Here is an 11,332-nt window from a genome sequence, read left to right as displayed (position 1 = left end):
GTCACCATGTAGAATTTGTCAGTCACTGTCTACCCAACATGCATCACAGGTCAGTGTCAGAGCTCTGCTGACTGGATATCATTTACGTAGTGCACGTCTCTCAGCACAGGCAGGTAGTGACAGAGCTGTGGGTGATGGGCTGGTGTATCGGACACAGGTGTGTAGGTGCAGTTTATGACACTGTCACTATATGAAAGTGAAAGTCTTCTGCCACCTAATAAGATCCAGCCAACAGTGGCCAGAAAGTGATCGCTGACATTGCCGAATGATCTGCCTGGCAGCAGACACTGTGTAGTTTTGCAACCAGAAGTTTTTCAATAAAGGTAGGTCAAATAGAGTCTGCTTAGCCTTATGTCATTATAGGGGACTACAAACTTGCTAAGTGTCACATGAACAAGAGTGTAATTTAAAGGAAAAAAAGATACTGAAACCCCACAATTCTTGGCGTTGGAGTGGAGGAAAAACACCAGAAACAGGTTTATTTAGCAAAAACTGTTTAATCTCTCCTTGATGTGCTATTTACAAGTAGTAAATCTGCAAAATAGGAAACAACAGAATATTTACACAATGAATGTTTACCAGCCAACACGTAACAGTTGCTTCAAGTCGGAAATTCTTATAAATGCAACTGGTTTCTCATAGTATTAAAACTGAACAGATGTCATTCTTGCTGCAGTTGGTTTACTAGTGGTTTCGTTCCAGCCTATGCCATTCTGGGTGTGTCTTAATAAGGACAGCTACTGCTATGGGGCAGGCCAGCAGAACCAAGGAAGAGCCCTGCAGGGATCTGAGGCGTTTGTGGGGGAATTCTGGGACAGAGGATGGGCGTTGTATGGGTATGGAACCAGTGCGCTGTGATGAGCGGACAGGCCCTCTGATAGGAGGTGCTTGTGAAAAAGAACCCGGGGGGGGGTAACAACATGGGCACAGGAAGGAGGTGAAGAGATCAGGATCAGCATCAGGATACTGGAAAGGAGCTTTTATTTCAAAAGTGCTCAGGGTAAGCTGAACTCTCTCCTGCTGAGACCTCACCGCTGTTACCACCACACTTTTCTTACAGCTCGGCACGAATAGCGTGAGGGAAATAAAGGACTGAACTGTTCCCCTGATCTCTACGTAGGAGGCAAGTAAACATAAAACGCTCCCGAAGCTCGCAAGACATGCCTCTTATCCAGACAAATCTGAAAGGTTTGTAAACTTCAATTCGCCACTCCTTCATTCATGGCCGATTATCAACTAGTACCAAGGTAGGACAAGCACAGCGAAGGGGAGATCCTGAGACGTTTCAACGCATCTCTGCGCAATCCTCTGTCCGGCCTTACGTACACCGAGCTCCACAGATGCATCCACCCAAACCAGACTTGGCTCAGTCGGGAACAATTATGAACTAGCTCTAGAGCCGTGCTACAGATGAGTGGAGTCTGAATTCGCTCTGCTTGAGTGAGGAGCACAGGCCGAGCCGTGTATTGCTGCGTGGACTAATGTAAAATTCATTTGATTACATAAGTCTGATAGCTCATCAGCTAGCAGTTAGTGGAACTGCTTCAAGCCTCCTTGCACAAAGTTAATCTATTTCCATTAGGCCTGATCTTACTGCAGGGTAAAGATACTAGCCTATCAAAACTGCACACACACAGTTTACTGTGTGGCCACATGTGAGGTAAGTGGTTTCTCTCTCTCTCTCTCTCCCGCTCTTTCACACTCTCTCCATCTCTCTCGCTCCATGTGTTCACCTTGGTTAAAGATGGATGAATATGTCCGGGCTGGTGGGTGTTGGTAGGCTAAGTGCGGCTGCCAGCTGGCCCTCACAGTTACGTCTGGGCTTGATATGCCTCAGACTGAAAACAACCCTGTTTGAACCTGGTTAACTGATGATTTGGTCCAGAAATTATTAAGAAAATAGTAATGGTGAATTCTTGAAAAACGTAATGATACCTTAGGTTGCACTTCAGAGGCAGGAAAGGAAAATTTAAATAAATTGGCCGACAAAATTATACATAAGCAAATAGAAATTCTAAGAAACAAAAAGTAGCAATCTGCTGTCCCATGGAAGACATTCAGTCAGAAAAGCTGACGGAACACACTCACTGTACTCTTTTAGTGGGTATAGGCACACCAGCAGGGTTTGTGATGTAAAATAGGATATTGTTCATACCTTGCACGGTACGTCCTACAGTCCGTTTTATGGAGAGAAAGACGACCCAAAACTACCTTCAGATGTGGGAGAACAAAAAATGAAGCAACACAAAACCAGAACACCGAATCAAATCCACCACAGATCACAGTTTGGTTTTAGGCAAGCAAATTAAAGCAAGTTTGAAACAAAGGTGAAAGGGAAAAAAGTCACTAAGATCGTCTCTCATCACAGAACTCACTCTCATGTCAGGCTTGAGAGAAAGATCATCTCTAAAGAAGCAGGCCAAATGAAGCATGTGCGCACATATGTGCACACACACACTCACGCACGCGCGCACACACGGTGGAAGGCCAGAGGCTAACAGGATTACTTAGTAGTGTCTCATTAATAAGCTAAGGCTAAAGCCTCTCGTTCTCTGTCTTCATCCTCCCCTTCGCCCCCCTCCGCTATCGGAGCCTGGAGCAATAATGGAGGAGTAGCTTCAAACCTCTTGCCTTCTCCCTCTGGAGACCAAGAGAAAAAGGAGCTCAGTGAAGCTACTCCTTGTCCTCCAGATGCTTCTGCTTACAGAGGAAGACCTCCGGTGAGGAAGGTGAGTGGTCGCAAACACTGTAGCGGATGGACGAAGACTAGCTTGAGTGCAAGACCAACATCTCAGACATTCTGCCTTGTAGACTCCAGAAAATTCTAGCTTACCTGTTCTATTTAACTACTCACAATGTTTTTCAGTCATCAAGCAAACAAAATCATAGCACATTCCCATGTAACAGAACGCCTTTTCACTAAACAACATCCAAATAAAACATGGCACAGGACAACATTTTATTCTTTTCACTGTTTTTTCCTTCCTATGTAGACTTTTTCTTTTGCTTAAATATCTAATTTATGTTTGTCACTCTACTGTGTTTTAGTATTACTATGGCAAAAAAAAAAAACCTCAACCATTGGTTTTGCTTGGCTGAAAATGTAATAGTGTGTGTGTGTGTGTGTGTGCGTGTGTGTGTGTATATATATCTCGTTTGTACTGTTTCCTGTAAACTGTGCAAACTCAGCAGTAACACGAGTGGCATACGAGAGCGGAGAGGGCAGTCCATTACATCTGTACAACATAAAATAACAAATAACAAATCAACAAATAAACACACAGGAATTTCAAATGTCCTTTGTCTCCATATGAATCCTAGGGTGTGTCTTGACAACATCTCAGAATTCCTCCTTCTTGAGTCTTCACACACCACATTTAAATGTGTGTGTGCGCATGTGTGTATGTGTAAAGTCCAGCACACACTACTGCACACTTGCACTCCAACAAATACACACGCACAAAAAATGTTATGCACCAATGATAACAATCAAAATATTTCCTGTGATGTGTCTTGGTGTCAACTTAGGAGAGTCCACACACCCACCCACCCACACACACTCAGACGCACACTCACAAAGAGCGTGTGCCCGGCTCTGTGGGAGCTCCAGTGTACTGCACATCAGTCTCTGCAGTGTGTATCTCGATGGGTTTGTGACATCAGTTTGTTTTATTGGGAATGCGGTGAGTGCTGATCAGCTGCTCAGAGCCATGGTGTCGATCACCTGCTCCAACTTACTCCTCAGCCTCTGTCGACGGGCCTGCTCATCCCGCTCCAGTGCAAACAGGATCTGCAGGGGGAGAAAGAGAGAGGGTGAGGAAAAGAGGGAAAGTGTGTGTGAGAGAGAGGGTGAGAGAGAGAGAGAGAGCAAGGGAGAAAGTGTGTGAGGGAGGGGGTGAGAGAAAGTGCAAGATGGTGACCGAGTGTGAGAGAGATAGGGTGAGAGAGTCAAGATACCTTTAATACATCTTTGCCACAAACCTCCCCCTTCCACTAACCCCACATTCTGTTTAAATACACACACACACCAATTAAGTGTACACATATATGCTCATCAACCCCTACTGAGTAGATATGAAAAATAACACAAATGATAGAAACTGAGAAAAAACAAAGCCAAGAATACAAGAGAATGATACTAAAAATGAAGGAAAGACAGGAGCACTAAGTGAGAACCAAATACATTTTCACTGCTGCTGCTATTTATCCATCTATCACTCCGTCATCCCCTCCAAGCCAGCTCTGTTTGATCTGTGCTCACATCTCTTAAAGCAAAAGTATTTGTGCCCGTCTGTCTGTGTGTGTGTGTGTGTGTGTGTGCGTGCGCGTGTGCACATGTGCTTTTACAGGATAATGACACATGATGAGGATGGGTGCTAATGGAGCCAGCTGCCATACATTATCCAGAAAAACAAATTCACGGCTGCACGTACACACACGCACAGGTGCACGCTTATGCGTGTGAACACACATGGCATTACAGTGGCAGGGCAGTGTACTGAAGGTCACTTGGCAGAGGTTTCAGTAAGGGGACATAGCACTGAAATAGCATTGGCTGACGGAACCGAAAACAGCCCAGCTAGGGACAACGCAGATGCGGGTCCTCCTGGTACAGTTATGCAGTGCACTTCAGCAAGATGGCCTAGTTCAATAGCTGCGGTTCCATTTTACAAATTAAAAGCGGTTTGCAGACAGAGAACCGTACTGGAAGCTACCCAGAGCATGAAAGGCTAGAAGTCAGCATGTGAACTGGCACACGAACCCCGTTTGGCAATATCCGCGCACACATGCACACGTTATACGTGCAAGAGAGTGTTCATCCTTGTGTACGTGTGTGTTTGTGCGCGCTTACTTCATCCTTGTACTTGGTGATGTAGGAGTAGATCTCGTGCAGGGCGCTCATGCTGTTGAACTGGTTTAAATGCAGGCGAGACTGCTCGGCTAAATACGCACTCATATCTTGATCACTGATAGCCGGCATCCGAGAAATATCAGAGTAATACCTGAGAGAGAAAGTAGGGATGTTTAAAAATAAAATAAATACATTTAAACTTTTTTTTTTTTTTAAGTTCAAACTTTTTGTGAATCCAGTATCCACCAAGTGTATTCAAGAGCCGTCTTACATTGCTTATGACACAGAAGGTCTGTGCACAGCATTATGATTATGAGAATTAATATAGAAATTCCATATAATTCCCTACATTCCCAATAATATATAATGTATGTAATTTTGAACATTTATGTGCAGTTAAGGGGGAATAGTTCAAGGATTATGAGGCATGATGAGGAATTATTTTACAAACATGATTATAATGCATAATGGGTATAGATTATGCATAACGGATATAAACGTGTGGCCTACATGAAGCCTAAGTGGAGGCCTACCTCTCCACCCAGTTCTTATAGTTAGGGATGTCTTTAGCGTAGAGCAGCTTGTTGGAGGGCGAGTCTTTGCCCAGCTTGTGCTCTGATGTGGAACATGAGTCCATGAAGGTCTGGGCCACTACGGACAGGCAGGCGTCTGTGATGCTGTTCTTATGGATGTCGAAGACGAACTGAGGATTCTTGATCACGTTCACCCAGAAGCGCAGAGGCAAACTGGAGAGTCAGACAAAACAGAGTCAGCGTGACATATTATGAACAAATGCAAAGTTATTGTGAACTTAATCTGTTGCAGATTTACTGCGGTCACCGTTACGTGCACATATGCGCACACACACTAACCAGTTGCTCTTCCATGTGTGCCGGACGTCTGGGTCTGTAATTTGGTGTTTGTCAGCCTGCTCATCCAGGAAGTCAAACATGTATTTAATGGCGAGCGGTAGCGCACTTCCTCTGTGCGCCGTGCTGAAAATGGTCTCAAACAGGTCATCTACAAACTTCTGCAACGTGCCCTGTCACACACACACACACACACACACACACACACACACACACACAGAGAATAAGTTATGTCCGTGTGATGAAGTACACTGCTCCAAATCACAAAATAAATAAATAAATACTGAAACAAACAACACAATGAGTCAGTTAAGTATTTCATAAGAAATGTGAGGAAGAGTGTTAGATAAAAAAGTAATGGTATATAATATAAACATGTGCAGCTTATGGAGCCACACCAATCCCAGTGCTTTCCACTTCTCTGCATATTTGATCTGTTCCCCCTGCTCCCAACCCACACTCAACTCACCAGCTCATGTACAAACTACCGTTGAGTGTTGAATGTGCCTGGCAGGGCCAGGCCAACACCAACACCTTACAAAGCAGGTGTGATGAGCACTGAGCTACACCAGCGCCTTACAGAGCAGTTGTGAAAAACACCTTTATTGAACTATCAGTGGCATTCAACAAATACTTCCTATACAGGCACCCATTAAACAGGGGCCCCAGAGGCCAAAAGGATTATGGGAAATGTGACTTAGAGGCAGTTAAAGCAGAGACATCTCAATAAGAGATCTGTATAGTGTCAGAAGATAGGCGTACAGATAAGGGGGGGAAAAGTGGCTTTTCCCAAACAGCTCGATAAGCAAAGGTCACCGGTCCAATTAAGATACAGTGGTGTGTGTCAGACCGGACCTTCTGCTAAATGTTAATCAGGGACTAGCCTTTCACAAGCAAAGGTCAACGTGAGCTAGCTGTGGAGATCAGCTGCACAAAGTACGCAGGACGTACAGGGTTAAGGCAGGAACCCCGGCGCGGGTCTCAATCTACCTTGGTTGCGAGCAGGCGCGTCAGGTAGATCTCGGACACCATCTTGCTGCCACGATCTCCCTCCCTCTGGTCTGAGTGGTCGTGGTTCTTGACCAGATGCCAGAGTTTCGTGCCACTCTCCAGGTCTGGAGTGATCATGGGCGTCCGGGAGCGCAGGCTGTCTGGACTGCTGGCTGTCCTCAACATACTCTCTGGGAGGGAGGGAGGGAGGGAGGGAGGGAGGGGGAGAGAGAAAATTACTTTTATGTTGAAAAGAAACAACAAAAGCAGCACAACGATTAAAGAATTGAGTTCAGCAAAGTCTTGAGCGAGGCAGGACGTGAAGGGGAAGAGACGGTGCAAATCGATGGCACGTTTAGAAATGCACCAAGAACACGGAACAATTTTCAGGACTAAACAAGATGTGACAAGGCCGTTGTTATTGCTACGGCAGTGGCTTAAAAGTAAGACGAGAAACTACTTCTAATGCGACATAAAGCTTGTGTCAGTGACAGAGAGAATCATCCTCATGTAGAGTGCAACACTCTTTACTGTCACTAATGTGACCTGATGTTCTTTCACCTTCTCTCTCACCCTCACGCCATTGGATTCTGGATTTAATGTCTGCCACCTAGAGCTTGACAGGCTTAGCTACTTCACTATCCAATCAAATCACACAGCTGCAATACACAACCCTGCAATTCATCCAGCTGATGATAGAGGAAGTGAGGGAGGGATGGAGAGGAAGGGGAGGAAGGAGGGAAAGAGAAAGTCGTTACATACATAAAGAAAGTTGGATTATAAAAGCAGTAAAGCTCAAACCGTATCTGCTGAGGGACTTGGTAAAGGTGGAGGAGTTGGAGATGTTGTAGGCAGAGTTCTGCTTAGGGACCAGAGCCATCACTGAGCCATCCGTCACCTGGGGAGAAAGCAGAGAGAGGAGAAGACAGAGAGACAGAGAGAGAGAGAGAGAGAAAATAAGAAAGGAGGAGATGGAGGGAGAGAGGAGAAATATACCATCAGAAAGTAAGGGCACCTGCTGGAGCACTTTACGAGGACCTAGCAGGCACTGCTGTTGCATCTGGCTGCCGGCTATAGACTGTGCTGTTGCTATGGTTACCTGGCAGCATGCTAGGGGGTGTTGAATTGTTGCCACAGCAACCTGGCTGTGTGGGAGGGTGTCGGGCCATCAGTTATGGTTGGCTGTGGTCCCGTAAGCGGGTGAGAAGGCGTCGCTGCCGCGTGGAAGTGCCCTGGGCGCCTTACCTGGTAGTGGGCGAGGGTGTTGAGCCTCTTCCAGTCATTGTCGATCTTGGTGGTGACGTCCTCGTCCTGGAGGATGATGCGGGCCATCCGGCCTTGCCGCCACTCTGCACAGCAAAGGGGCAAAAGGTCAGAGGCAGGCGCAGCCCTCGGCTCCCCCACAGGGCCCAGGCCTGCGCCGCTTCCCGCTGTGCTACACTACCACCTTTAAGTGGAAACGGCCTCCGCACCTCCCTCGCCCACTTACCCAGGTCCATATCCCCTGCCTTGGGTCTCTGCGAGTAGGGGCTGCCTTTATACACAGCGTCCAAGAGCTTCTCCTTCACTTGAGTGATGGTGTCGCAGTTCAGGCACTTGACTATCACCTCCGATGCGTTCTCGTTCTCTGGGTTGACGCAGTGCAATGTCTGTGTGCAGGCCAGAGCAATCAATCTAATTATAGCCAAGTGGAAGGATACTGACAGCATCCACATTAATCAGTTCTAGCTGGAGGCAAATGTTACCCACCAGGTCCAATCAGATGTAGCACAATATAACTGCCATTTCTTGGCTGCTAACAAAATTAATCTTATAACAGGGTAATGTGTTTGTCAAGTGTCAGCGGTGACTATTTCCCATAACTTACTCTAAAATAACAACATGGTCTTAGTGCAGTACAAGAGGAACAGCACAGGCACACCTAGAACTGAAAAGTGTGTTTTGCAGTATGCAGAAATGGGCTGGAGATATAGCTACTGTGGGGTGGAGCTACAGCTGTTCTAGGGCGGAGCTATGACTGCTCTGGCCTTGCCCTGTGAAGCGACTGACCAGGGTCTTGTAGTCTATCTGCTGCCGGATGAGTTTGTCCTCACTCAGAGAGTAGCGTGCCTCTCCAGTAATGGCATCTATTGGCCCCTTCTCCATCTGCTGCTTCATAGCACAGTAGAGCATAAAGAGAGGCTCCCCCGCACACTCCTTAACACACACACACACACACACACACACACACACACACACACACACAAAAACAACAGAAAAAATTAGCAAGGCAGAGTAAGTTCAGGTGGACATTCATAGGTTATGTACTTGCCAGTGTTTAAATGTGTTTTTTTCTTCTCCACATAGCTAATGTTCTTGATAATGGGATTGATACTGAAAAACTATTTTTCGTCGAGACCTAAAGCACATCTGTGCTCTCACCTGTTCTCTATCCATCTATCCTTTCCTCTGTGTGTGTATGGGTGTGTCTGTGTATGCCAGCTTTAGTCCCAGTCTCAATAGCTCTAGATCTGTGCTGAGGGCCATCAGAGCCTCTCAGCGCTTAAACTGTTTTCCCATCATAAGAGCAGGAGGTGTATTAAACTCCAATCAGTCCCCAACACACACACACACACACACACACACACACACACACTCCGGGCAAATGGGGAGAATAAAAGAGAGCAATTTCTGCTGCTTCAGTGTTTTTGCTCTTCACAGCCCACTGGGGAGAGAACGTGAAAGAAAGAAAAAGAGGGGGTGATAAAGGGAGAGTGTGAGAGGAGGGTGGGAGGGAATCACTGACGGCCAACTTTCTCCACACCAGGCCTGGTGGCCGTGCCTAGGCGCTTTATCGTGTCCACCTCAGCACCTGCTCTGAAGTGGCATGTGAGGCTGGCCGGGCTACAGCGGGGCGGTCCAGCTTCCCACAGGCCGACCGCCCGAGACGCGTCTCTCGGGACGTGCGGGGCCCTCGGGAGTGGCGCCGGCAGTCAGGGACCGTGAAGGAGGCACACGGCCTCTGTTCCCCAGAGGGCTTTGGGTGCGGAAGCGGCGGAGGGGCGCGTGGCAGCGAACTGCAAGCGCGCGGGCAAGGGAGGCCCGTCAGCCGCGGGGGGAGCGATTGATGGAGGGGTTAATAGAAGGCTAATGACTGTAGAGGAAAGTGCCGGAGAAGCACTTCAGAGCATGAAATGTGTCAAACAGGCAATGAGATGAGAGCTGGAACCACCCCCCCCCCTTCTTCTCCTCCATCATTCCTTCCCACACGACCTCCTTTCTAATCTTTCCCAAGTTCCAGCTTTCTTCCCTGCTCTCCCTCATTTCCTGCTTTATTTTCATCCTTTTCCCCTTCACACTCTTCTCCTCCCCATGTTTTTCTCTCCTGTATAGAGAAATCCCCAAACCACTTAAATAGACGTCTCTCATCACAAAAGGAGATAAGCACATTTGAGTGTGCGATGGAAGCTGAATTATCCACAATAAATGAACAATAATTAGGCCAATTAAGGCTAATAACTAATCACCATATGCACTGGGTTTTGAGGGCATCCTGGAACTCATTCTTACTCGCACACATCGACTGCAGAAAGGCACCAGAAACCACCACCGTGACGACCCCCCTCCCCCTCGCTGGCATCCATAGCCCTCTGGGTCTCTTGCCCCCCACCCCACCCCCTCCATATGTCCATGCCTCATTAGGCTCGTTAGCATCGGGGCTAATTAAACAGACAGCTGCTAACACGCGGCCACAGACAGGAGATTTGACACAAACACATTCTAATAGCCAGACACTTTATCTGGGTCAGACTGCTCAGTTTCTGATCAGAAATATCTAACTCTATACATAAACCGTGCATCTGTGTGCGTTTGCCTGGGAATCTCAGAAGTATTCAGAAGCACATGCTAAACGCTTAGTCATGCTGATATGCTAGGCTAACGTAACCTAGAATTCCATGACACGGCAAATGAACGAAAACCCATGCAGGAGAGCAGCGGTTTCCGGAGGGTACACACTATGCGAAAGACAGCCCGACATCACAGTGCCACATGTGGAGTTGAGTGCAGTTTGCGCATCATTAAGCGTCCATGCCTCAGCCTCTTGAGTAGCTGCTTCCTTTGATTCTCAGAACCATCTGCCTAGCCATTTACTTCAAGAAACATAAAATTTGGTCTGGTTGGGGAGTCACAGACAGTAATCAGGCTATATATAGAGTCCTGGCTGAGCTGGCTGAGCGAGCGTACAAGGGCTGACGGCTGAGAGAGTGAGGGAGTATTGCTGCCAGGGACATATGGCAAACCGTGCACTAGCACCGAACTCAATCTCCCAAAAGCCTTTGCATGGCACCCAAGGTCAGCAGCGGATACACAAACACTTGGGACCGCAAGCTGTTATGTTCTTGTACACACACACACACACACACACACACACACACACACACACACACACACGTGAGTGTTGATGCAAGCACGTGTACGTGGACAGAAACAGGCCCAGGGAGAGACACACACGTACACTGGACAGAAAAGTAATACATCCACTTTAACTGCTCTTTTTTCTTAAATTATTATTATTATTATTATTTTTTTTTTACACACACCACTTAACAATGTGAAATTGAAAAGCTAATAATAAAAATTC

General features: G+C 46.9%; 1 protein-coding gene across 1 annotated transcript in view; it reads right to left on the bottom strand.

Moving 5' to 3' along the window:
* Window positions 1-477: 477 nt before the first annotated feature.
* Window positions 478-11,332, bottom strand: part of plxna1b (plexin A1b) — a 119,293-nt gene continuing 108,438 nt past the window's right edge. Inside the window, exons 24-32 of the mRNA XM_035524095.2 lie at window positions 8,761-8,907; window positions 8,201-8,360; window positions 7,957-8,060; window positions 7,513-7,609; window positions 6,712-6,902; window positions 5,725-5,894; window positions 5,386-5,598; window positions 4,853-5,003; window positions 478-3,790 (exon numbers count right to left, since the gene is read on the bottom strand). Of these exons, the coding sequence (XP_035379988.2) occupies window positions 3,695-3,790; window positions 4,853-5,003; window positions 5,386-5,598; window positions 5,725-5,894; window positions 6,712-6,902; window positions 7,513-7,609; window positions 7,957-8,060; window positions 8,201-8,360; window positions 8,761-8,907 (1,329 nt within the window). The 3' untranslated portion in view covers window positions 478-3,694. The remainder of the gene's footprint in view (window positions 3,791-4,852; window positions 5,004-5,385; window positions 5,599-5,724; window positions 5,895-6,711; window positions 6,903-7,512; window positions 7,610-7,956; window positions 8,061-8,200; window positions 8,361-8,760; window positions 8,908-11,332) is intronic.

Source organism: Electrophorus electricus, chromosome 7 (genome assembly GCF_041902795.1).
Source record: "Electrophorus electricus isolate QZ-2024a chromosome 7, ASM4190279v1, whole genome shotgun sequence".
NCBI classification, from domain to species: domain Eukaryota; kingdom Metazoa; phylum Chordata; class Actinopteri; order Gymnotiformes; family Gymnotidae; genus Electrophorus; species Electrophorus electricus.
Note: the sequence above shows the minus strand (reverse complement) of the source record. Positions and strands in the feature narration are given on the sequence as shown.